Source organism: Vigna unguiculata, chromosome 4 (genome assembly GCF_004118075.2).
Source record: "Vigna unguiculata cultivar IT97K-499-35 chromosome 4, ASM411807v1, whole genome shotgun sequence".
Classification (NCBI taxonomy): Eukaryota; Viridiplantae; Streptophyta; class Magnoliopsida; order Fabales; family Fabaceae; genus Vigna; species Vigna unguiculata.
This window is the reverse complement of record NC_040282.1, coordinates 34,535,651-34,561,283: the sequence shown is the minus strand read 5'-3', so window position 1 is coordinate 34,561,283 and position 25,633 is coordinate 34,535,651. Positions and strand designations below refer to the sequence as shown.

Genomic DNA, 25,633 nt, shown 5'->3' with positions numbered 1-25,633 from the left:
GCAATGTTTTAAAAGTTGTTTATTGAATGAAATCTAAATTATTTCTTCTTGATCATGTCATACCAAAGAAATCTCACACAAATCTCTACAACTGCAAATTTTGTGTTAGGAATAAGGATCTTTAGTTTATATGGAAAAAGTTACTTGGCACTCAGTATGCATGATTCCAAGAAGGAATTATGGTGTGTGACATGTCAATATTTGTATAAGGGACACTATCCTCTACATGCATCACTATGGAGTCTGAAGTTGAAGAGTTGAGTGGAAAGTCAATGGTAGCTGAATGAGACTAAGCAGTTGCTGAAAGAAAGAGCCTGCATATTATAGTATGAGGTTGCTTAATAAAAAGTAACAACAATAGAAATAAACATATTTCCAAAACTGGATTATAGCATTTGTAATCTCATTGGTTGGTAGGAGAGCCTGCACAAAATATATTTAGTTGCCTTTGGTTCATGTTTTGAACCTTTTGCCTCATGATTATGAATCAAAGTTTTGTAGTAAAAAAACTTTTAATGGGATGTGTTGTTAGCTGAGAATGGGAAAACAATTTAGAAAAGCTGCAAAGGAGTATTATGGCTCAAGATTCATGTAGAAAGTCTATTAATTAACTAAGAGGCTGTGAAAATAGCTTCTTTATGAAACTACGTGGTCATGATTGGAAAAATATGCCTCCAACTTTGGCATCTTAATCTTATTGGAACTGAGTCCAGAACAAGAAGTTCCTGAATGCATATTCCTGCAGAGCATACTGATATAGGATTGCACCTAAAAGGGCCCCACTGAACTAACTGAAAATATGAAACCAACACTCTCCTGTGTAAAGCTTCATCTTCTAGTTAACAACAAAATATAGGATCAGATTCACGGTCTCAAGTTTACAAGCAATCTGGATCGATAATACATTTATAATCACAACTCAGGAGCAAGGAAACCAAAAACACAGTTAAAATAATGTAACACAGTTAAAACACTTATATAAATTGATGTGTTTTTGTTGTGTCTTTTTCCCATGTAGGTGAGCCTTAGGAGTAAATCGTAATAAATCTAGTTTAAAATAAAATAATTTGTAATCAATAAAATAAATATAAAATAATATATATATATATATATATATATATATATATACTAGCGCAATTATATAAACGTTATATAGATGAATGCATGCATTTTTTAAATGTATATACATTTTTTAATTTTAAAAGTAGTAATTAAAGGGATAAAATTGAATATATATATATATATATATATATATATATATATATATATATATATATATATATATATATATATATATATATATATATAAAGAGTCATATATAAAATAAATTTTAGTTATATGTAGTATTGTGTAAATAATTATAAATTTTAGTTATTGAAATAAAAAATATTATATTGAAATGAGTAAAGAATTCTTTTTATTACGAGTATAATTATTTAAATTTAAAAATTATTTATTAAAAAAGTGAAATTGAAAAATAAAAAAGTAACCCAAAAAAGGTGTATATCTTAAAGTATAGTTATAATAGATATATAAATATAATAATAAATGATAGTATAGAAGTATAGATAATTAAAATGTTTTCATCATGTTAAACTTTCTCGTAGCTTAATTATGTAGTTGAAATAAAAATAATAGTGTTTATCATATTCATCTTGATTCTCATTAGTTCATTTGGTAGCTGGATTTAGGAATTAGTTTCCTTTGATTTTGTTTCCATTTAATTAATTTTGCCTGCGAAACTTTCTTCCTTATTTGACTTGTAGTAGTCAACAAAGACTTTCTTTCTTATTTGACTTGTAGTAGTCAGCAAAGACGGAAATGAAGTCTTAGCTACAACTGTGTACAGACTGTTAAACCCTGTTGCTGGATTGTCATCACATTGCAAATCATCATTTGTAGGGCTGGGCAAAAATAACTGAATTGTACTGTACTTAGGTTAATTGTACTGTTTTAAACCAAAAATAACTGAATTATTAACAGTAAAATTAAACTGTACTGTTTTGTAGTTAAAGTTAGAAAAACTGTACTGCAAACAGTTAACTGTTCAATCCAGTGCACTGAACTGTGATTTTTACTTTGTCTTCGATCCCGATCAGTCCACACACACTTCTTCTTTTTTCTCCACCGAGATTCAACCACGACCAAAACAGATCCTGTCTCCGTCGCCTCGCCGCCGCCGTCGAAGGTTGTACCGCCGTCGAAGATTTCGCCGCCGTCGAAGGTTTCGCCGCCGTCGAAGGTTTCGCCGCCGTTGAAGATTGTTGCCGTCGAAGGTGATCTCTTTATATCTTTAGGTTTTCATTTCGCTTCTTCCTTTTTTTCCAATTCGATCATTCTAATCTTTTGGGATGAACCTGCTGTTAGGGATTTGTTCGTCAACAACTTGAAACCCAGTTGAGAAAGAAATCATGGCATAAAAGGTACTCTTCACACTCAATTTCTCATCTTTTCCCAATCTGCTAACTCTCGAGGTTAGTTGTGATCGCAAAATAGTTATCAAATTCAAAAGTTTTACATTGTTATACATTCAGCCATATCCTAGGGTAGTGAATGCTGGGCTTTAAAGGGACAAAAAAATGGAAAGGTAGGACTGTGGGAGAAGTAGAAAAGAGAAATATAAGATGGTTTTTACGGAATTATTTTACGAGATTGGTCATTATGCATGAATGACATGTCATGTTGGAATTACTCAAATTAGTCAAAACTTTCCCCAAGGTAGTAGCCAACCAAGCCACTCCCAGAATCAAATTGACTCGTCCAAATTCAAAGACCCAAAAAAATTTAGACAACACACTCCTATACTAGGGTGGAGATCATTGTAGCATCCTTGTGTTTGCTTTTCAAATCCACCTCCCAATTTAACCCAAAGAAGCTAGAAGCAATGTGGTTATGGCCCACACCAAAATTTGTAAAAGGTTTGAGAGGATTATTTAGTCTTACTGGGTATTATAGATGCTTTGTGAAAGACTATGGTAAGCTAGCCAAACCCTTAAACTCTTTATTGAACAAAAATGACTTTCAGTGGGATGATGCAGCACAAACAGCATTTGAACAATTAAAATCTGTTGTCACAACCTTACCCACACTGGTTGTTCCAGATTTCACTAACAATTTGTGATAGAGATAGGCACTTCAGGTACGGGATTGTGGGCCATCTTATTTTAAAGGAGGAACATCCTTTAGCATTTTGGAGTCAAGGATTACCAACTAGAGCACAACAAAAAGCTTTTTGTAATCAAGAATTTTATGACTTATGTTGGAGGGCACCTTCAGTGGTTTCATTTTGTGCTTCTAGCATAGGAGGGACCTCTTTGTCAGTGGTTTGCAAACTTTGTTTTCCTTTGTCATCATCTGCACTTTTAATGTCTGGATTTGGGATACTTTTGGGTTCAGATTGAGTAACTTGTTTCTCAGATTCATCAACAGAATCTTTGGGAGAATTCATGTAGTCAACTTCACCTTGTTTCTTGGATTGATCAGGTTCTGTGGCCTCATATTGTGGTGCATCTTTCAATGTTGGTTTAGGGTCTATAGAGTGATCCATGAAACCAACCTCTCTGTTAGATTGATCAGATTCTGAAATCTGGTGTGGTGGTGTTACACCTTTGAGCTTTTGGTTAGGACCTTCAGGGTAATCTATGTATTCATCCTCAACTATGTATTCATCCTCAACTTCAACTTGATTCTTTTGCTCTTTGAATTCACCATGTTTTGGAGTTAGTGGACCTTTCAACTTGTGCTTAGGACTTTTTGGTTGATCCATGTACCCAACCACATCTTCTAATTCATGATTTTTCTTCTTGGAATGATCAAATTCTGGAGTGTGGTGTCGTGGTCAGGGTTTTTTCGAACATATAAATGAATAGTAGGATTTATTTATTGGGTGCGTATGAGGACGATATTAAAGAATATGTAGCTTCTTGTGATAGCAAATCAATCAGCAAAAATAAGCCTAGTATGTTGTCTCCAGCAGGATGTTACATTCTCTTCCAGTTCCACATAAAAGTAGGGCTGACATATCAATGGACTTTATAGGTGGCCTTCCTAAGGCTCAATGAAAATATTTTGTTCTAGTGTCTCTGTATCATCTAACTACACATGCTCATTTCTTTGCATTATCACACCCTTTTTCAGCAAAGACTATAGCATATTGTTTATCAAGGAGGTGATTCGGCTACATGGATTTCCCGTTACCATTGTTTCAAATCGAGACCAACTTTTCATGAGTAGGTTTCAGAACTAAATATTTTGTGGTGAAATAGTTAGAGAACTGATATATTACTTCACATTAGTGAAGACTCTGTAGTCATAAACACAATCGTTTATTGTTATATATTTTGACAAAAGATTAATTTAAAAAGACAATAATTCTATACCTTTAATCACTTAAAGTGTGAGGACACTTTTCACCAAATAATTTTTCTAGAAGAGACAGTGTGATCGACAACATATGATTATTAAATATTAAATTAGAGGTAGAACTAACACCACATGCAGAAGGCACTGAAGGTGATAGCGTGATAATTGAAGCATGTATATTATTTATTTAGATAATTGAAGCATGTATATTAGAACTACAGAGTCTTCACTAATGTGAAGTTTCAACCCCTGCCTGAACTATTAACCGAAGGTCATGAGTTGAATTTGATTCCAAAAGTTGTGTTAGATTGCAGAATAAATGATGTTGGTCAGCAAGAGATTTTGGTTATATGGAAGCAGTTACTAATTGGACAGTCTCTTATTGCAAAGGTTTATGGGAAAAGAAATAAGGGAAATGGGAATAAAAACTCAACCATTGTTCCAAGGAGATTGCATAATAGATGGCTTAATTGCATGGAGAAGACAAAACATAAAAAATACTTTTAAATTTAATTTTATATTATGTAAAACATATACATTCATTACGCTAATGCTCACTACAATAGTATATTCGACTTAGCATTAGGGCTGGGCAAAAATAACTGCACTGTACTGAACTACCACAAACTGCACTGAACTAAAAAACAGTTCGTATGAACTGCACTGAACTGAAAATCAGTTCAGACGAACTGAACTGAACTGTTTTTCTGAAAAATAAACTGGACTGAACTGCACTGTACTGAACTGCACTGCACTATAATATGAACTGTACTGAACTGTTATAAACTGAACTGTTTTATGAACTGCACTATATCAGAACTGAACTGCACTATTTTTTAACTGAACTGCACTATTTTTTAACTGAACTGCACTATTTTTTACTGAACTGCACTATTCTTGAATTGAACTGCACTAATTTTTAACTTAACTACACTATTTTTGAACCGTTTTTGAATCGAATTGCACTGATTTTGAATAAACTTCACTATTTTTGAACCGAATTGTACTATTTTTGAACCGAATTGCATTGATTTTAAACTGAATTGCATTATTTTTGAACTGAATTGCACTGTTTTTGAACTGAATTACATTATTTTGAACCGAATTGCACTAATTATATATGATTGTAATACGCAATAATAATATAAAGTTTATAATTTGAAAGTGCTTAGGAAATAATACTTGAAATAAGCCTCATACTTCAATACACCAAAATCAAAATATTTATACATCTTAATACATAGGTTCTCTAGTAGGTTCTCCCATAAACAACATCAAAATGTTAATACATCTTAATACATTTTCAATCATCTAAATTAATTGCACTTGAAGGTCCCACTTCGTCTTGAGAAGTTATATCTACAAAAAAAAAAAAAATATTTTAGGCTTTCATATAAAGTATCAAATAAAAAGTATATAAAGTTTTGATATAAACTCACCTTGCTCAAATTCATCAAGCTCTTTAGGATCCTCATTGAAAAGTATAGAGAAAGGTGTTCCTCTTAACCAATCTTGTGTGCAAACAAGTACTTCCACTATTTTAGGCGTTAGGCAACTACGATAAGGATTAACCACCCTTCCTCCTGTACTGAATGCACACTCTGATGCTACGGTAGAGATGGGAATGGCTAACACCTCTCGAGCCATGTTTGCAAGGATAGGAAATCTAGTTGAGTTGACCTTCCACCAATGTAAAACATCAAGCTCAACTGACTTTGTATAAGGTTCAGGATCCTCTCTCAAATATTTATCAAGCTCTGATATATAATCAAATCTACGTCCTGTAGCTCTTAGGTAGAAGCTCATGCCATGAGGATCATCATCTTCATCATCTAGTTGGGATTCTTGTTGGCTACTTTGAGAACCCTCCTCAACCCCTTGATATTGATCATAAAGTGTTTTTAAAGATGACAATAATTTTGATTTCAATCCACTGGCCATGCTAGGTTCAAATATATAGTCAATGAAGTAATTAACAAAATCCAACTTACTCCTTGGGTCAAGCACAACAGCAATCAATAATAAGATATTAATTCCATTGGGATTTCCCCAATATTTGTCATACTTACCCTTCATCCTCATTGCCATCAATCTTATGCTCACATCAGTACTCTCAGAATATTGTCGAATCTTTTTACCAATTCCAAACACTTCCTTCATATACATATGACTAGTGACATAAGAAGAACCAGAAATCCGCATGGTAGAGTCATAAAACATCTTTAAGAATGGTAGAACAGACCTCGCATATTCCCAATCCTCTTCTAGTGGCACACCACTACTTTTGGCCATTTCAGCACCAAATTTCTTATCTTGCATATCTAGCAAGACAAAGGCATCTTTGTATTTCAAGCTTGCCTCTAACATTAGATAAGTTGAATTCCATCTGGTTTCAACGTCAAGGCAGACAAGACCAGAATTACTGAGACAATCTGCAACAAGGGAATTGAAATCTATCTCTGAAAAACACCAGAATTATCTGCACGTGAATCCTCATTTGTTTTGTCTTCTCCATGCAATTAAGCCATCTATTATGCAATCTCCTTGGAACAATGGTTGAGTTTTTATTCCCATTTCCCTTATTTCTTTTCCCATAAACCTTTGCAATAAGAGACTGTCCAATTAGTAACTGCTTCCATATAACCAAAATCTCTTGCTGACCAACATCATTTATTCTGCAATCTAACACAACTTTTGGAATCAAATTCAACTCATGACCTTCGGTTAATAGTTCAGGCAGGGGTTGAAACTTCACATTAGTGAAGACTCTGTAGTTCTAATATACATGCTTCAATTATCTAAATAAATAATATACATGCTTCAATTATCACGCTATCACCTTCAGTGCCTTCTGCATGTGGTGTTAGTTCTACCTCTAATTTAATATTTAATAATCATATGTTGTCGATCACACTGTCTCTTCTAGAAAAATTATTTGGTGAAAAGTGTCCTCACACTTTAAGTGATTAAAGGTATAGAATTATTGTCTTTTTAAATTAATCTTTTGTCAAAATATATAACAATAAACGATTGTGTTTATGACTACAGAGTCTTCACTAATGTGAAGTAATATATCAGTTCTCTAACTATTTCACCACAAAATATTTAGTTCTGAAACCTACTCATGAAAAGTTGGTCTCGATTTGAAACAATGGTAACGGGAAATCCATGTAGCCGAATCACCTCCTTGATAAACAATATGCTATAGTCTTTGCTGAAAAAGGGTGTGATAATGCAAAGAAATGAGCATGTGTAGTTAGATGATACAGAGACACTAGAACAAAATATTTTCATTGAGCCTTAGGAAGGCCACCTATAAAGTCCATTGATATGTCAGCCCTACTTTTATGTGGAATTGGAAGAGAATGTAACATCCTGCTGGAGACAACATACTAGGCTTATTTTTGCTGATTGATTTGCTATCACAAGAAGCTACATATTCTTTAATATCGTCCTCATACGCACCCAATAAATAAATCCTACTATTCATTTATATGTTCGAAAAAACCCTGACCACGACACCACACTCCAGAATTTGATCATTCCAAGAAGAAAAATCATGAATTAGAAGATGTGGTTGGGTACATGGATCAACCAAAAAGTCCTAAGCACAAGTTGAAAGGTCCACTAACTCCAAAACATGGTGAATTCAAAGAGCAAAAGAATCAAGTTGAAGTTGAGGATGAATACATAGTTGAGGATGAATACATAGATTACCCTGAAGGTCCTAACCAAAAGCTCAAAGGTGTAACACCACCACACCAGATTTCAGAATCTGATCAATCTAACAGAGAGGTTGGTTTCATGGATCACTCTATAGACCCTAAACCAACATTGAAAGATGCACCACAATATGAGGCCACAGAACCTGATCAATCCAAGAAACAAGGTGAAGTTGACTACATGAATTCTCCCAAAGATTCTGTTGATGAATCTGAGAAACAAGTTACTCAATCTGAACCCAAAAGTATCCCAAATCCAGACATTAAAAGTGCAGATGATGACAAAGGAAAACAAAGTTTGCAAACCACTGACAAAGAGGTCCCTCCTATGCTAGAAGCACAAAATGAAACCACTGAAGGTGCCCTCCAACATAAGTCATAAAATTCTTGATTACAAAAAGCTTTTTGTTGTGCTCTAGTTGGTAATCCTTGACTCCAAAATGCTAAAGGATGTTCCTCCTTTAAAATAAGATGGCCCACAATCCCGTACCTGAAGTGCCTATCTCTATCACAAATTGTTAGTGAAATCTGGAACAACCAGTGTGGGTAAGGTTGTGACAACAGATTTTAATTGTTCAAATGCTGTTTGTGCTGCATCATCCCACTGAAAGTCATTTTTGTTCAATAAAGAGTTTAAGGGTTTGGCTAGCTTACCATAGTCTTTCACAAAGCATCTATAATACCCAGTAAGACTAAATAATCCTCTCAAACCTTTTACAAATTTTGGTGTGGGCCATAACCACATTGCTTCTAGCTTCTTTGGGTTAAATTGGGAGGTGGATTTGAAAAGCAAACACAAGGATGCTACAATGATCTCCACCCTAGTATAGGAGTGTGTTGTCTAAATTTTTTTGGGTCTTTGAATTTGGACGAGTCAATTTGATTCTGGGAGTGGCTTGGTTGGCTACTACCTTGGGGAAAGTTTTGACTAATTTGAGTAATTCCAACATGACATGTCATTCATGCATAATGACCAATCTCGTAAAATAATTCCGTAAAAACCATCTTATATTTCTCTTTTCTACTTCTCCCACAGTCCTACCTTTCCATTTTTTTGTCCCTTTAAAGCCCAGCATTCACTACCCTAGGATATGGCTGAATGTATAACAATGTAAAACTTTTGAATTTGATAACTATTTTGCGATCACAACTAACCTCGAGAGTTAGCAGATTGGGAAAAGATGAGAAATTGAGTGTGAAGAGTACCTTTTATGCCATGATTTCTTTCTCAACTGGGTTTCAAGTTGTTGACGAACAAATCCCTAACAGCAGGTTCATCCCAAAAGATTAGAATGATCGAATTGGAAAAAAAGGAAGAAGCGAAATGAAAACCTAAAGATATAAAGAGATCACCTTCGACGGCAACAATCTTCAACGGCGGCGAAACCTTCGACGGCGGCGAAACCTTCGACGGCGGCGAAATCTTCGACGGCGGTACAACCTTCGACGGCGGCGGCGAGGCGACGGAGACAGGATCTGTTTTGGTCGTGGTTGAATCTCGGTGGAGAAAAACGAAGAAGTGTGTGTGGACTGATCGGGATCGAAGACAAAGTAAAAATCACAGTTCAGTGCACTGGATTGAACAGTTAACTGTTTGCAGTACAGTTTTTCTAACTTTAACTACAAAACAGTACAGTTTAATTTTACTGTTAATAATTCAGTTATTTTTGGTTTAAAACAGTACAATTAACCTAAGTACAGTACAATTCAGTTATTTTTGCCCAGCCCTACTTAGCATCTCTAAGTCAATGTCCTTTTAACAAATAAAAGTATGTATTAATGTTTGATTAGTCCATGTTAAAAAAAGAGACTGCTCAATATTAAACACAAATAGATCTGGCTTAGCCAACTCTAAGATTACACTAATTTAAAAATAAAAAAGCATTAGTGTTAGTGTTTGATTAGCGTGGCCTTGGCCAATAGTAGTAGAGTCTATTTAATGAAAAAATCATACAGAAAATAAGAGAAAATTTTTTTATAAAGTAAATAATTTATTCAATTTAAAAATCTAATTGGATTGAAATGTTCCTTATCCATTCGATCATGACGAGGTGTGACCGGATTTTGAAAGAGATGAAATATGAAAATAAAAATCTTGAGATAAGCGGAAGAAAAAAAAAATAGGAAAGAGAAAGGAAGTAAAGAAGAAGAAAATAAGAGAACGAGAGTTCGGAACAGAGAAGTAAAAAAAAAAAGGGTTAAATATGTTTTTGGTCCCTCAAGTTTCAGCGAAATTTGGAATTAGTCCCTCATCAAAACTTTTGACCAATTTAGTCCTTCATCTTTCAAAATGCGTGAATTTAGTCCTTTTAACCAAATTTTGTTAAGTTTATCTGACGTTTCGAGCGCATTTCATGATAGTATTTAAGTTAACATTGAAGCAAAAATGTGTCAAACAGTATAAATAATTTAAATACTATCATGAAATGCGCTTGAAATGTCAGATAAACTTAACAAAATTTGGTTAAAAGGACTAAATTCACGCATTTTGGAAGATGAAGGACTAAATTGGTCAAAAGTTTTGATGAGGGACTAAACCCAAATTTCGCTCAAACTTGAGGGACCAAAAACATATTTAACCCAAAAAAAAATATGTACATGTGGATGTGGATATTTGCGGATAAAACCCACAATAGATAGGAAATGAATATTGTAAATGGATACTCGCACGTAACAGGTTTGGATACTCACACGTTAATGGAACGGGTACGGATATCATAGTATTCGTACCTATGGATACCCATATTCGCTATACTCTAATTTAAATTAAAAAAACACATGATTAAAATATTAACATATTGATTTTGAATGAATTATTTTTTATCAATTAGTTTAAAAAAATTATTTCTTTGTAAACTGTCATTCAACAATATTTAAATGTGTTATTTGGACTTTTTTTTTTAAATTTAAGAATGTTATGTATTGTATTTTATTTGAATTTATGATTAAAATATGTTGTCAAATTTTTTTATATATTTTTCTAAATACCCATAAATACCATAAATATTAAAAAATTATGCGGGTACCCGTATAATGGATATCCGATGAATATGGATACATATACATATTTATTCAACATGTGAAGTGCGATAGACCTAATGGTCCTATCTTATCCATACCATTGACATCCTACAGGAGACATCACACAAACTTGTTATGTTTGATTTCGAATCTCATCATCATTTTTCTCTTTAGATTTTTTCGTACATTTTTATAATAAATTATAGTGATAATTCATCCATCTCTTTAAAATGATTTTCAATGTCATGTGTGGTGACCCTGGGTTTGTTACACAATCTTGCAAAGTTCATCTAATAAAAAACAGAAGTATTTAAAAGCATAATTTTCTTTTTCATCCTTATTCGTTTTCTTATAAAATTAGAGGTGAAAAGAATTAACAAATTACAGTTTGAAAATTACTTATAAAATCATAAAGAATTATGGTTGAAAGAAATTGCATTCACCCCCTTGGTTGATTTTTAGCTCTGCGTAATTCAATTGCTTTTGTCTTCAATTACATACAAATATTACAAAATAAAAATTAAATAAAATGTTATTATAGAAAATAGAGTAAATGAACGATTTGATTTCTTAAATGGGTATACGAGTCTGTGAATTTTGTCTATTAGTTGGTTAAAAACTCAGTAAGTATTTTCTATTATGCAACCTCCAAACATTTCTTCTGATCTCAAATTGTTTTTAAATTTTCATTCTATCTCTCAATTAAAAGGAATTACATTTTTTTCTCTCTATACTCCCATCCCAAAGTTTTTTTCTCCACATCTTATTTTACGGACGTCAAAATCCGATAATTCATTTTTTTGTATTATATATATGTCAACATTCGAAATTAAGTTTTTTTATTTTTTATTTATGTATATCGACATCCGTCATTATTTTTTTTTTCACGGATGTCAACGTCCAATGTCCAATTTACTACCTGTTAAAAAACATTTTAAACAAATGGGATTTCCATATATTAAATTATATAAAATTTTTAAATTATTTTAATTAAAATATTTAGTTTTATTTAAATTTTTATTAAATAAGAATTTAAACAAATAAAATATACTTTAATTTATATTAATTTTATAAATGTTTAATAAATTATTATGTTAATATTTATTATTTTTAACTTAACCAGATTTCTAAATCTGATTAACATGTATTAAATTATTATGTTAACATATGTAAAATTATATTAAAATTATTAAATTATGCTAATTTAAATATTTAATAAATTTTAATTAAATTAAAATTTAAAAATACATATTTTACTTCATATTAAATTTTATAAATATATACAAAATTATTGTTAATATTTACCACTTTTAAGTTAAAAAAATATTTTTTTTTCAAAAAATGTTAACCGGATTTCTAAATCAGGTTAACATGTATTAAATTATTAAATTATATTACTTAAAATATTTCTTCAATTTTGTTTAAATATTCATTAAATTAAAACTTAAACAAAATAAAATATAGTTTATTTTATATTAATTTATAAAGTTTTTCTTAAAAGGACTATATTCATTAATTTTTAAAATTTAGGAATCAAAATGTATCAAAATTGCAGACAAGGACGAATTTCAATTTTAAGTCAAAGTTCAAAAACTAAAAACATTCTTAACCTTATGCGAAATAGTGTCATTCAGCCTATAATATATACATTGTATCCTGATAATTTGTAAAATAAGCACTCAACGATGAAACAGGTAAAACACTTGTTTTAGGTTTCTAGAAAATAAAGCCCTAAAAAAAATTAATACTAATATTTCTCTATTAAATTAATTATAAAATTATTTTTAAGAAAAAAAGATTCAAAATATATTTTTTAGTATTAATATATACTTCTATTAAATTAATTATAAATTTATGTTTGAGAGTAAAATTTAATTAAATTATTATCCCTGTCTATTACTTTTTATTGGTATTAAAAATTAATTTAACCTATTTTAGAGTCTTTCTTTTGAGGGTTTTAGTAGATTCTATTCATTGAATTTCATGTCGTTTGTGTGCACCGATCTTCTTATCCTTATCTCTGGTTAATATGTTATTTTTTCTTCAATTTGTTGGAGATGAAATCTCTAATGAAATAAGCCTCCTAAATCCTTGAGTCGCCCCCCTTAAGTACTCCATTATCCATTACATGTGTACTATGACTAATTGTTAAGAAGTGGATTTGAGCTTGAACATTAATGGGTGGTCTGGTCACAATATGATTGTGAGTGTCACGATAAGCCCAACAAACAATTCTTGCTGGAATAAACTCAAACCTCGGACTCTGATATTGTGTTAAAAAGTGAATTTTAAGCCTAACTTAACTCTACAAAATCAGTTTGTAAGGCAAGTTTTGCAATCACTGATATACTCTAAATCGACCTTATCTTTAGTCGATGTAAGATTTTCGACACTGATTAATATATAAATTAATATGTAAAAAAATTCCTTATTGTCTAAATGAAACCACATTATGTATCACCTCATACTTTTATCATTTTACTTAAGTTTCTAACTAAAGTGAATAGCTTCAGCATTTTAAAGAAATCGTTTGTTTCTTTAAAATAGTTTAAATGCATATTTTGAACTATTATTATTATTATTATTATTATTATTATAATAATAATAATTATTATTATTATTTTAACAGGGCTTCTTTAAATTTATTATTTGATGTTTTGAATAGGTTTATTTTACCAAGTTAAATTATTGAGCTTATAGGAACAAACTAATTAAATATTGTTTTAGGAAGATACAAAGTTTATTCATTGTTCCTATAAGTTTATCAAAGTTTTTCATTGTTCCTAAAAGTACACCATCGATCAATGTTTACAACACTAGGACATAAAAGCATTCTAACTTAGGATGAATTCTCCACGGCCGGCGAAGAGACTTTTGCATTAAGATCAAGATTCTTTTAGCCAGCTAAGTCATATAGGGACACACATGTCTGTCTCGTAACAACTTTAGATGATTCAATTGGATCTATAAAATGAATTAGCTTTCACCTAACTCAAGTTATATATGCAACAAACGATTGATCAATTCATCATACAAATGAAATGCAAATTGAATTACTAACACATGAAAGAGCAAGTGAATAAAACATTAAAACAGTACCAACACAATATTTCAGAATGGCTACATCCAATCCCAACACAAGAAAATTCAACAACTCATGATGATTCTAACATTCAATCATAAAGCTTTCTTCAATGGCAGGTTTGTTCCATGGTTGAGCTCTAGTTTGGCGCTTGAGGTTGTTTCAGGATGAAGTTTTCTAAGTGTAGCTTAGACACCATCTTCTTTGCTTGTGAAAACCAAATTTAAATCTTCTTAAAACCGCTTTTGAGTTGCTCAAGTTGTGATTGGGGCTCAAACTGTTATATTATATTTATTTTAATTCTGCATAAATTCATCAAAATTACATTAATTCACCACATATATTTATAAAATCCAAATGCTTTTGCTTAATTTTAATCAAAAGGGATAAAATCCTCGGTATATGCAATATAATAATGAGATAAGTGTTAAAATGTATGTGAATTATACTTAAAATAAGCACTTATGAAGTAGGTTTGTGGTAGTGATTAGAATTTTATTAGTGTTCAGGCATTGAGATAATCTATATATTTTGGGACGGTGGCGAGGCATTTGAAATATCAAGAGTTAGAGCGAAAGTACCAATCCAGTTGGGGGAGGTAGATGTCTAAATTTGTTTTTGTATCTTATTTGTGAATTTGAGAATATATATATAAAGAGTTTTGGTAGTGTATTAATGTGTGAGAAATCCTGTATGGGAAGAGGATAATTGTCTATGGAGATGCAATTGAGACAAAAATTTAAAAACCGTACATATATTAAGAGAATGAAGATAATTTTTTTTGGTGATGAGTATGCGAAAAGTTGAAACAAAATTAAATTGCATTCACCCACTTGGTTGATTTTTGGCTTTGCGTAATTCAATTGCTTTTGTCTTCAATTATTATTGGTCCAAAAAGTGATTGTGGAAAAATAAAGTCCTTATTGTATTATTTTTTCATGCTGATGACGACTCTTCCGGTTGACCCATACTTCCAAAATATGTACATACAAATATCAGAAATAAAAATATCACACTAACTATCGATGCAATTATTATAGATAATAGAGTAAATGAACGATTTGATTTGATTAGTTTATCATTAAGATATAATTCCTATTGCTAAGTATGTTACTGAAGCCATTAAAAAAACTCTTAGTTTCTTTTCTACCTAGAATTCCTATCCCATTGCTAATAAAGTTATTGATTTTAGATATATTGGAGTTGTTAATTTTATATTTAAAATTATTGAATAAATTCTTGCTGGTAGATTATGCTAACGTTACTGAAAAAGTTATTTCTAAGAAACACAATAGTTTTATATAATATTAAGAATTTTTGTTATTGTTGCTTCTGAGGATTTATATATAAATCTTCTTGATAGGATATCCGCAAACTTTTAGAGACTCTTCATTGGCTTAGGTTTCAGTAATACATTGACATTAGATTCTTTCCATTATTAGATTAGTTATGTTTTCGCTCTTCTTTGGGACTTAAGCAGACACAGTATGCATGGGAAAATAGAGATTTAAGTTGAAACTCAATGGATACTAACACATGAAAATAGGATCAGCCAATATTATTTGGATATATAGCATTGTTGCTTATATGTACAAAATCAGTTTGAATGTGGTTGGCTACAAATTTTAGCTTAAAAAATTAACGTTTCTTTCTATATTATATGACAGAAAACTTACAATTAGATTTTCTTTTTCTTTATAGAATAACAAAAAGAATAGGAGAAAAGGTTTTTGATCCTCCAATATATCTGCCATTGAGGGTAATCCTAACCAACTTCCAAATCTCTTTTTAAGAATCAGTTAAACAATTTAAGAGACAAGCACAGAGTTCTTAATTACAATATTTTACTATGGCAATTTTTCTATTACCATAATTACAATATATTTAAATTAATTAATTTATAATAATTTACTCTTCTAATTTTTTATTATGAATTAATTTATAAATAAATATATAAATCTATAAAATTAGAAAAAAATTTGTTGTTACGGTTTAGTTCCTAAAAAACATAATTTTAACTAAATAATCTTTAAAATTAGAAAAAAATATGATAAATAATAAAAACATGTGAATTTGTAGTTGAAATTATGTTTCTTAGGAACTAAATCTTAGCAACATTTTTTCACTAAAAGAAATTGTCCTTAAATAATAAAAGAATCTACTTTAAGAAAATAAAATTCTAATAATCTACTACTCAGTCGATAAAATTCAAAAACAATTTATAAAAGTGATATATAACAATAAAAAAATCTTCATAAACGACAAATTCTCTGTGATTCAAATACATACATTAATTAGCCGTGACGAAGAAAACCTTATCTAAACGGAACATTTCATCTATAATTTATTTATTGCAAGTAAAATAGTAATTTTTGGAAAAAATACTATTGCTGAGGCACGGGCACTAACTAATTAAAAAATATGGAATATATATTTGGTCCCTGTATTTATTATCTTTATTCAATTTGGTCTTTATTTTCGTTTTGTATTTAATTAAGTTTTCATTTTCGTTAAATTTTGCTTAATTTGATCCTTTTCACTAACAATGTTTAAATAGTTAACACTTCTGAACAGTACATGTCACGTGTGTTAGCTCCTGTTTTATTTTTTTTAAAATTTTTTAAATCTTTTAATTTCAAAAAAATTGTCCATGTGTCAAGTCACGATTGTACCACGTATCAATGCTAGTGTCACGTGTCAGTTTGTGGTTGTATTATTATTTTTTTTCAATTTCTTCTCAATATTTGTTATTTTTGTTCAATTCAGTTCCTATATTCGTTATTTTTGTTTAATTTAGTCCCAAATATTTTTAAAATAGAACCATTTAATTTTTAAAATTGACATTATTATTAATTATTTTTTAAATTCAATTATAAATCATAATATTTAATTATAAATTGAACATAATTCTTAGATTCAAATGTTAAATAAAATATAATTATTTAAATATTATTAAAATTTTAAAAATATATATTAAAATTTGTAAAATTGACATTTAAATCTAAAATATTTAATATTTTTATCGTATTTTAGATATTAAAATCTAAACTATTTTATATTTAAATGTTAATTTTACAAATATAAGTTTAGTTTTCTAAAATATTTTGAATATTTTAAATTTTTTAAATATCAATTTTAAAAGTATTTTAGAATATAAATATTAGAAAAAAAATTTAATAATTATATTGTTATACTATTTTAAATAATTATATTCTATTTAGCAATTAAATATAAGAATTTTATTCAATTTATAATTAAATTTAATAATTTATAATTAAATTTAAAAAATAATAAATTTAAATATCAATTTTAGAAAAAATATTAATATAATTTGTATAAAAGATATTAAATTTAGTGTCAATTTGAAGGGACAAAATTGATTTATTTTAATAAAAATTGGGATTAAATTGAACAAAAATAAGAACTAAATTAAACAAAAATAATAATATTATCACAAATTGATACATGGTACTAGCATTGACACGTGACACAATTGTAACTTGACACGTGGCACAATTGTGACTTGACACATGGACAATTTTTTTGAAATTAAAATAAATTAAAATAAATAAATAATTAAATAAAAATAAAAAAAAGTAAGAGTTGACACGTGACATATACTGTTCAAAAACGTTGACTATTTAAACACCTTTAGTGAAGATGACCAAATTGACGAAAATGATAATTTAATTGAACACAAATGAAAATGGGGATTAAATTGAATAAAAACAACAAAAATAGGGACCAAATATATATTTAAACATTAAAAAAATAGAATTGGACAAACTCAATGTTTAAATTTTAAATTAATGCACACCAGTTTGTGGTTTTGTGGGTATAAGAGACTTACAAGTGAACTGAAGAGATATAATGAAGTAAAATGATACTTATCATAAAAAAAAATTATTTAATAAGAAAAGTCTAACAATTAGATTGGTCCTGAGATAAACAATATATTTTCATAAAACTACTCATTCTCGCAGATTTAAACAAAAACAGATAAATGAAGTCGAAAATTATATAAAAGAAGTTATTGGTAAACATAACTACTAACTTTCCTTTGAACCACCTCTGACACTTGCTAACGTTCAATTCAGCCATTACAAACATATCGTCTATATCAGTTTGTTCAAGAATCTCATGTAAGCAACAATGATTTGTTTCAACTTTAATGGTCTGTTTGGATGTTGCAATTCAAGAGGGTGATTCATTTATTTGGAGAATTTGAAATTCTTTGCAATGAAATGCTTTGTTTGGATAGAGAAATTTAAAAACATTTAAAATGCATGCATTTCTTTTAAAGTATTTCAATTAGCTAAATTAGAAGAAATTCAAATACCCTAAAAAAGGGTGGAATTTGAAATTCTTCTCACTCAATCTCACACTCTGGACTCAATCCCAAACGGACCCGGCAAACCTGACAACCATGACCGGTTGGGTTGACCAAACGATCTAGACAGATCAGACTGACCTAACGACACAAATGGGTCGAGTAGGCCTGACAACCCAGACGGGTCAAACGGGTCTGACGACCCAAACGGGTCAGGCGGGTGTAAGACCCGTGAGATTTAATTAATTAAATAAATAGTTAATTAATAAATGCGGGTGAGAAAATAATTATGACATTAAATTATGAAGAGCATGACATGGAAAAGTACTAGCTCAAATGGTTGAGAGTACTTGATTGGTGTGAGAGGACTTGCTTTGAGTTATTTTCGTTGTATTTTAGTATTTGGTATTGTTGGCTTTGACTTGAATATGGAAAGGTTGAAAGAAAACCATAGTAGTATGGCAGCTGACGGGTGGCCGGAAAATAGCCATAATGAGTTGGTAAATGACATTAAACATCACTTAATAACAAATTTTTGTCCTAAGATATTCACCTAGTTTTTTAGGCACACTTTAAAAGGTAAAAGTGGGTTAATAGTGAAGGTTTGGCAAGCTGGAAAATATACCCAGAGAGAGAGCACGAAAATATGGAATTTGTGAGGTTTGAGTGAGAGTTGAGGGGCTGAATAGAGAGGAACCAAGGAGGGTCTGGTGATCGAAGGAGAACTTCCTAATTGTCAAAGTTTAAGCTAAAGGATCCAGGTTAAGGGAGCTGGACTCCGCTGTTTTATTTTAAATAATAATAACACGTGATGTATGATAAATTGAATGCCTATCTGCTGTTGTATTCACGAATTTCTGCGTTTCTGGAAAATTTCCAGAAACTGCCTGACGGGTGATAAACCACCGCCAGGCGACTCATCTGTTTTAAGCTGGTTTTAGGGTTTTGGAAGGGGAACCGCCTGGCAGCACACTCCCAACCACCAGGCGACGCGTGGGGTTCTTATCAGTTTCTGGGTTTTGGGATGAAGGGCCTGGCGGTGTTGATCCAGCCGCCAGCGGCGTGAGCATAGGGTCTCGATTTTGATGATTTTGGGGTTCTGGGTGATTTCCAATCGGGGAAAACTCTGTGATAAGTCTTAGAGAATGATTAGATGTCAAAATTTCTGTTGAATGCTGTGATATTTAAGTTTAATCGAATGCAACAGTACAACTAGGTATTAAGGTTGAAAGATTGGGAAATTTGGTACTGTAAAGTGCATATGTGTGGAAATTCTGAAAGGAAAATTTATGGAGTAAGTACAGTTAGATAATGGACTTTCTATATGTACAAAGTTGATTTGAATGTGGTTTGCTACAAATTTCAGCTTAAAAAATTAATGTTTCTTTTTAGCTTAAAAAAGTTACAACTAGATTTCCTTTCTTTATTTAATAACAAAGAATAGGAGAAAGGTTTTTTACCCTCCAATATATCTTCTCTAGCTCGCCCATTGAGGTTAATCCTAACCAACTTCCAAGCCTCTTTTTAATAATCAGTAAAGCAATTTAAGAGACAAGCACAGAGATCTTAGCTATTCTTAGTTTTCGCCCTGAGTTGTGATGTTGAAATATGTGATTGTATAAATTATAAATTGTTGTTTTATAGTTAAGAATATATGGTTCTTGAAGTGCGACCACCGTTATTAACCTCCTCACAGTGAAGCAATTGCAGACTCAGCCTAATGTCAAATTATTGAATAATGCAATTCTGCTGTGAGATTGAGATTTTTCTGCACTTGTCTTGAGACTGAAGTGATAGTTAATATGTATTTGACGCTAAAGAAAATAAACTAAAATTACAAACAGATTATCCTTCAACAGTAGTCAGATCAATATGCTTCCATAAACTGCAAATTCTATTTATTAGTTGTGATGAAGAAACCCTTATCTAGACACAACATGCGATCTATAATTTATTTATTGCAAGTAAAATAGTTATTTTTGGAAAATTACTATTAGTGAAGGCACTAACTAACTAAAAAAATAGAATTGGACAAGCTCAGTGTTTAAATTTTAAATTTACTGCAGACCAATTTGTGGGTGTGAGAGACATGCAACTTAACTGAAGAGATATAATGAACTAAAACGATACTTATCACCAAAAGAAGGCGTTTATTTAATAAGTAAAGTCTAACAACTTGGTCCCGAGATAAACAATTTATTTCCGTAAAAATATTCATTTTCACAGATTTAAACTAAAACAGAGAAATGGAGTAGGAAATTATAGAAAGAAGTTATTGGAAGAACATACCTACGAACTATCCTTTTAGCCACCTATGGCACTTGGCAACGTTGAGTTCAGCCATTACAAGTATATAGTCTATAATTCGGTCCACGAATCTCATGTAAGCAATTCTCCATGGTTGCCAAAGTAACATTGATCCTAATAAACCCCAAAAGCCTGCAAAGAAACCTAGCCCCAAGCTCATGTACAATCCTCCATACAAAATTGAATCGTCTTCTTCACCATCCATTGCTGGTTGTTGAGTTTCTTGCACTGTCTCATCTCCTGGACAACTTTTGTTGAGTTGCTCTCCACAAAGATCAATATTTCCTTCAAAACTAGAGGCATCAAAGGTTTGCAAGTGTCTTCCCAAAGGGATTCTTCCACTCAGATTATTGTTTGATAGGTCTAACACACCAAGACTATCAATGTTGGAAAGAGTGGAAGGAATACTGCCTGACAAATTATTTCTTGATAAGTCCAGAAACTCTAGCAAACTTAAATTCCCAATCTCAGAAGGAATCTCTCCATGAAAGTTGTTTCTTGATAAATTCAAAGAAACCAATCCAACTAAATATCCAACCTCTTTCGGTACTTCACCTGTTAACCTGTTGCTTGAGAGGTCAATGCTCTTAAGAAGATTCTCTGGCTCCCAAAACTCATAATCCTGACCTTTCCATGCCAATGACAAATAAGAGTCATAAATATCGACATAAGATTCTTGAGTTGAAATTTTTCGTTTCCTCACAATATCCCTTGGGACTACACTCCATTCCATCAATGTGGTAAAATTTCTCAGACATGTTGGCATTTCTCCTGACAAGTTATTCCTTGAGAGGTCCAACACTTGAATTTGACTCAAATAGCAGAGATGTTCAGGAACACTTCCAAAGAAGTGATTTATTCGCATGCTCAAGATTTTCAATTGTTGCATATTTTCCCCAATCAAAGAAGGTACTGGACCAGACAACAAATTTTTACTCACGTCCAAGAAACCTAAGCTAGAACAGTTTTTCAATGTGAGTGGCAGTTCTCCATTTAAATTGTTGTTTCGTAGGACCAGAGCCCGCAAGTTAACAAGAGTACCCATGGACTGTGGAATCCTTCCAGATAATTTATTATTTCTTAGATCAAGAAATCGTAGTGAACTTAGATGTTCCCAACACTCCGGTAGTTGTCCTGCTATTTGATTATTTGATAAATCCAAAGTCTCCATATAGTTTGTTACTCTATTCCTGCACAAAAGTGTATTTATATCTGAAAACTTATTGCCTGAGAGATCTAACGTGCGATCGTGTGACAAAAATGTAGGAATTACACCTTCAAGTTTATTTGAATTTAGAATTATTGCATCTGGACCGTAGTGCATTAACTTCATCGTTAAATTCGGTATCACACCTTTGAGACTGTTGTAAGACATATTCACGTCACTTATAAACTGTATCTTGTTCCAAAACCAATCTGGTACAAAGTCATCGATTCCGGCATCAGAAATATCCAGAAATTCAAGCTGACTTAGAGTCTGGAGCCAACTTGGAAAGCTAGGACCCAACTTGCAAGAAGCTAGGCCCAATTGAAATAATTGGAAGGGTAGAGTCCATGTGGTAGCAAACTTTAGAGACAATGAGTTGCCTGATAAGTCTAGTGTTGCCAATTGGGACAAATTTGTGAGTTGCAATTCATTGATATCACCCTCAAAGTAATTATCGTTAAGGCGAAGAAGCTTCAACTGATAAAGAAACCATAAGGATGCTGGAATCTTTCCTTTTAGTTTGTTAGAACCGAGATTAAGATATTTGAGAGAGGTCATTACTTTCCAGAATCCGTCTGGAATGGGACCTTCTAACAAGTTATTATCAAGGTAAAGACTTTGAAGATTGACAGTGAAGTTGCAAAGCCAATGAAATACAACGGATGATTTCAATAGATTATCCGAGAGATCAAGGGTGACAAGGGAATGAGAATTTTTAATGTAAGCAGATGACACAAGAAAGCTTTTATCAGTGAGGCCGCATTCAGTCAAGATAAGTTCTTCAAGTTTGGTGCTGAAGTTGAGATTTCCTTGAAATATTGATGCTTGAGTTAGATTATTAAAAGAGAGATCAAGGATCTCAAGAGAAGGAAAGTTTGGATAGGGAGGAGATGACAAGACAATGTTATTACCAAAAAGATGAAGCTCTTGGAGATTAGAGCTATAGTTGGACAACAGCTGAAATGTTGATGACGTCAGTATATTATCAGAGAGATCAAGGATGGAAAGTGAAGTGGAAATGTTGGATTGAGAAGGAAACGAAGATGAAATATCACCATCTGAAAGTGCACAATCGTATAGACTTAACTCTCGTAAGTTTGGAAGATGGTCACTGATAATTTGAAGCCAGGGATGAGAGAAGTCAAGATTAAAAAATAAATAGAGACTGAGAGTTGTTAATGAAGAGAGTTGTTAATGAAGAGAGAGAAGTTAGCCACTTTTCATCCTTTAAATTAAGACCGTTACGTCCATCAAGTCTAAGAGAATGCAAGAGAGGAAGATTTCCAACCTGGAAAGGCAGTGCTCCGGAAAGTCGAGTTAGATAAAGATCGAGATACCTCATATGTGACAGACTTCCAAGTTGATAAGGAATGTTTCCATAGATTTGAAAATTGTATGAAAGATCAAGATACTTCAAATGTGACAGACTCCCAAATTGAGGAGGAATCTCTCCATGGATGTCAGAATTGGCACTTAGATCAAGATATTGCAGACTCGAAAGATTTCCAAGTTGAGAAGGAATTTCTCCATAAAGATCAATTCCTTTAAGACCAAGATACTCTAATTTTGAGAGATTTCCTAGTTGATAGGGAATTGTACCTTTGAAAAATGATTGTGATAGATTGAGATATCTTAACCTTTGAAAGGAGCCGATGGATGGTGGAATTTGACCTCCAATGGAACGATGATTAGAGCTGAGATCCAAATATTCCAATTTTTGTAAGCCAACCAGTGAAGTGATATTAAATGAACCTGACAAATAATGCGATTCTGAACCACGAAGATCAAGCATCTGTACGTGACCAGTTTCATTGTTGCATTCAATACCTTCCCATTTGCAACAATCTCTGTTATTTTCATCGTCTCTCCATGTAGACAGCATGCCATGGTAATGTTGGACACTTGGTTTGAAATTGAGGAGTGCTTGTCTCTCCCTCTCTATGCATTTCACATATGAACTCTCTGAAGATGAGTTGAGTCCAAGAACGGATACTTTGATATGCAGAAGGCACACAAACACTACGAACAGTATTTTGAGGAAGTAACTGGCCATAGCAATTTTGTAGATATGAAATTTGTGTATGATATGAGTAAAGAACAAACACTGCCAATTATGATTTTTTATATGTATTAAATGCTCCGCAACAGGGTTTAAGTAGTTGCATAATTTGCATGAATGAGACTTACTTTCTACGCCCCCAATTACAAGTCAAGCAAGGAAGAAAGTTTCAAAGGTATAATTATAAAAATGAAAAGATAATCGATCAAATTATTGTGGTCACGCGCATGACTGAATAATGCTATCAAACTATGAGACGCATCCCATTCCTTTATTACAATATGATATAAGATTTGGAGATGGATCTTATCCCATTAATTTAACATTTTTCACAGAGCAGATTCTTTATTTACAATTCTTGTAGAACTTTTGTTACAAGAAAATCCATATAAGAGGAGTTAATTAGATGTTTAATTTTGTCTATTTCATATACAATTTAACTTCAATGATATTAAAATATTAATTGATAAAAAAATATGATGCCTTACGTATTTGAAAAAAAAAAAAACTTTTCATAATTCACTAACAGGTATACAAAGAGGTGTGCCATCATAAATTTGATAAAATTTTGGTAATATTGCAAATTGATCTCCAAAGTACACATATACAAAGAAGTGTGACATCATAAATTTGATAAAATTTTAGTAATATTGCACATTGATCTCCAAAGTACATTAAATGAAAGTATTACTCATGACCACAATCAAGTACGAATCTGAAGAACAACACAAAACGATCTCAACTAAAATTTTATCAAATTTATGCATAAATTTCAATGTATATATTATAACAAATAATGAAAAATATTTGTTTGAAATGATCAGACAATTCAAAATTTAATATAAACTATTCATGTTTAAGCCTTTTTACTCAATTGAAAACTAAAATCTGCTTAGTGTTCAACTAAAGTTATAATAAATCTCAACATAAATGCACCTAAAAATAATTTATAAATTCATCCAACACATCTAATGAATCTAAATTATATAAATGTACAACTAATAAATTTAAAATCAAACATACAATTAAACAAAACTAAAAATACAATTTAATATAAAGTAAAATGCACCTACTAATTTAATAAGATAACACTAAGATAAAACTAAATATTCATATATTTAGTACTCATATTAAAACTCTAAAATTAAATATTCATATTAAAACTAAGATAAAACTAACAATAAATTTAAATATTTAATACGACAAACATTCTAAGAATTTAACAAAGCACAAAACCACCATATGGATAAAGATCACATGCAATCAGCAATAGGGATAACCAATGCCATTACATAACAAGAGTGAAAGGACAATCCAAAGTTGAAGAAAACTAATCATAATGCGAAAACCAATCTATTAGACTAAATTCTATATAGAAAATGAGCACCACAAGCAATGGGAGTGATATGGAGTGCAATGGACCTCAAAACCTTGTTGTGGTGGACACCTTGCTGCAATGGTGCTCGCACGTAACGAAATAGTACAAATGTGAACTCTCGTGTCTTTTTTTTACCCTATATATAATCCCAAATTGACGTTGGA

General features: G+C 31.3%; 1 protein-coding gene across 1 annotated transcript; it reads right to left on the bottom strand.

Moving 5' to 3' along the window:
* Positions 1 to 8,593: 8,593 nt before the first annotated feature.
* Positions 8,594 to 24,136, bottom strand: LOC114180815 (receptor-like protein EIX2). The gene is made up of 4 exons (XM_028067104.1): positions 23,278 to 24,136; positions 20,816 to 23,090; positions 9,439 to 9,615; positions 8,594 to 8,759 (listed from the first exon to the last, which is right to left on the bottom strand). Exons 1-4 carry the CDS (start codon positions 24,083 to 24,085, stop codon positions 8,594 to 8,596), a joined length of 3,426 nt encoding a protein of 1,141 aa, XP_027922905.1. The 5' UTR covers positions 24,086 to 24,136.
* Positions 24,137 to 25,633: the final 1,497 nt, after the last annotated feature.

Coding starts and splice junctions, on each gene's coding strand:
- LOC114180815 (XM_028067104.1), bottom strand. CDS start 24,085: ATGGCCAGTTACTTCCTCAAAATACTGTTCGTAGTGTTTGTGTGCCTT. Junction 23,091..23,277: donor TTCTCTTAGACTTGATGGAC/GTAACGGTCTTA, acceptor GTGCACTTTCAG/ATGGTGATATTTCATCTTCG. Junction 9,616..20,815: donor CATAGGTGGCTAAAAGGATA/GTTCGTAGGTAT, acceptor GATCCCGATCAG/TCCACACACACTTCTTCGTT.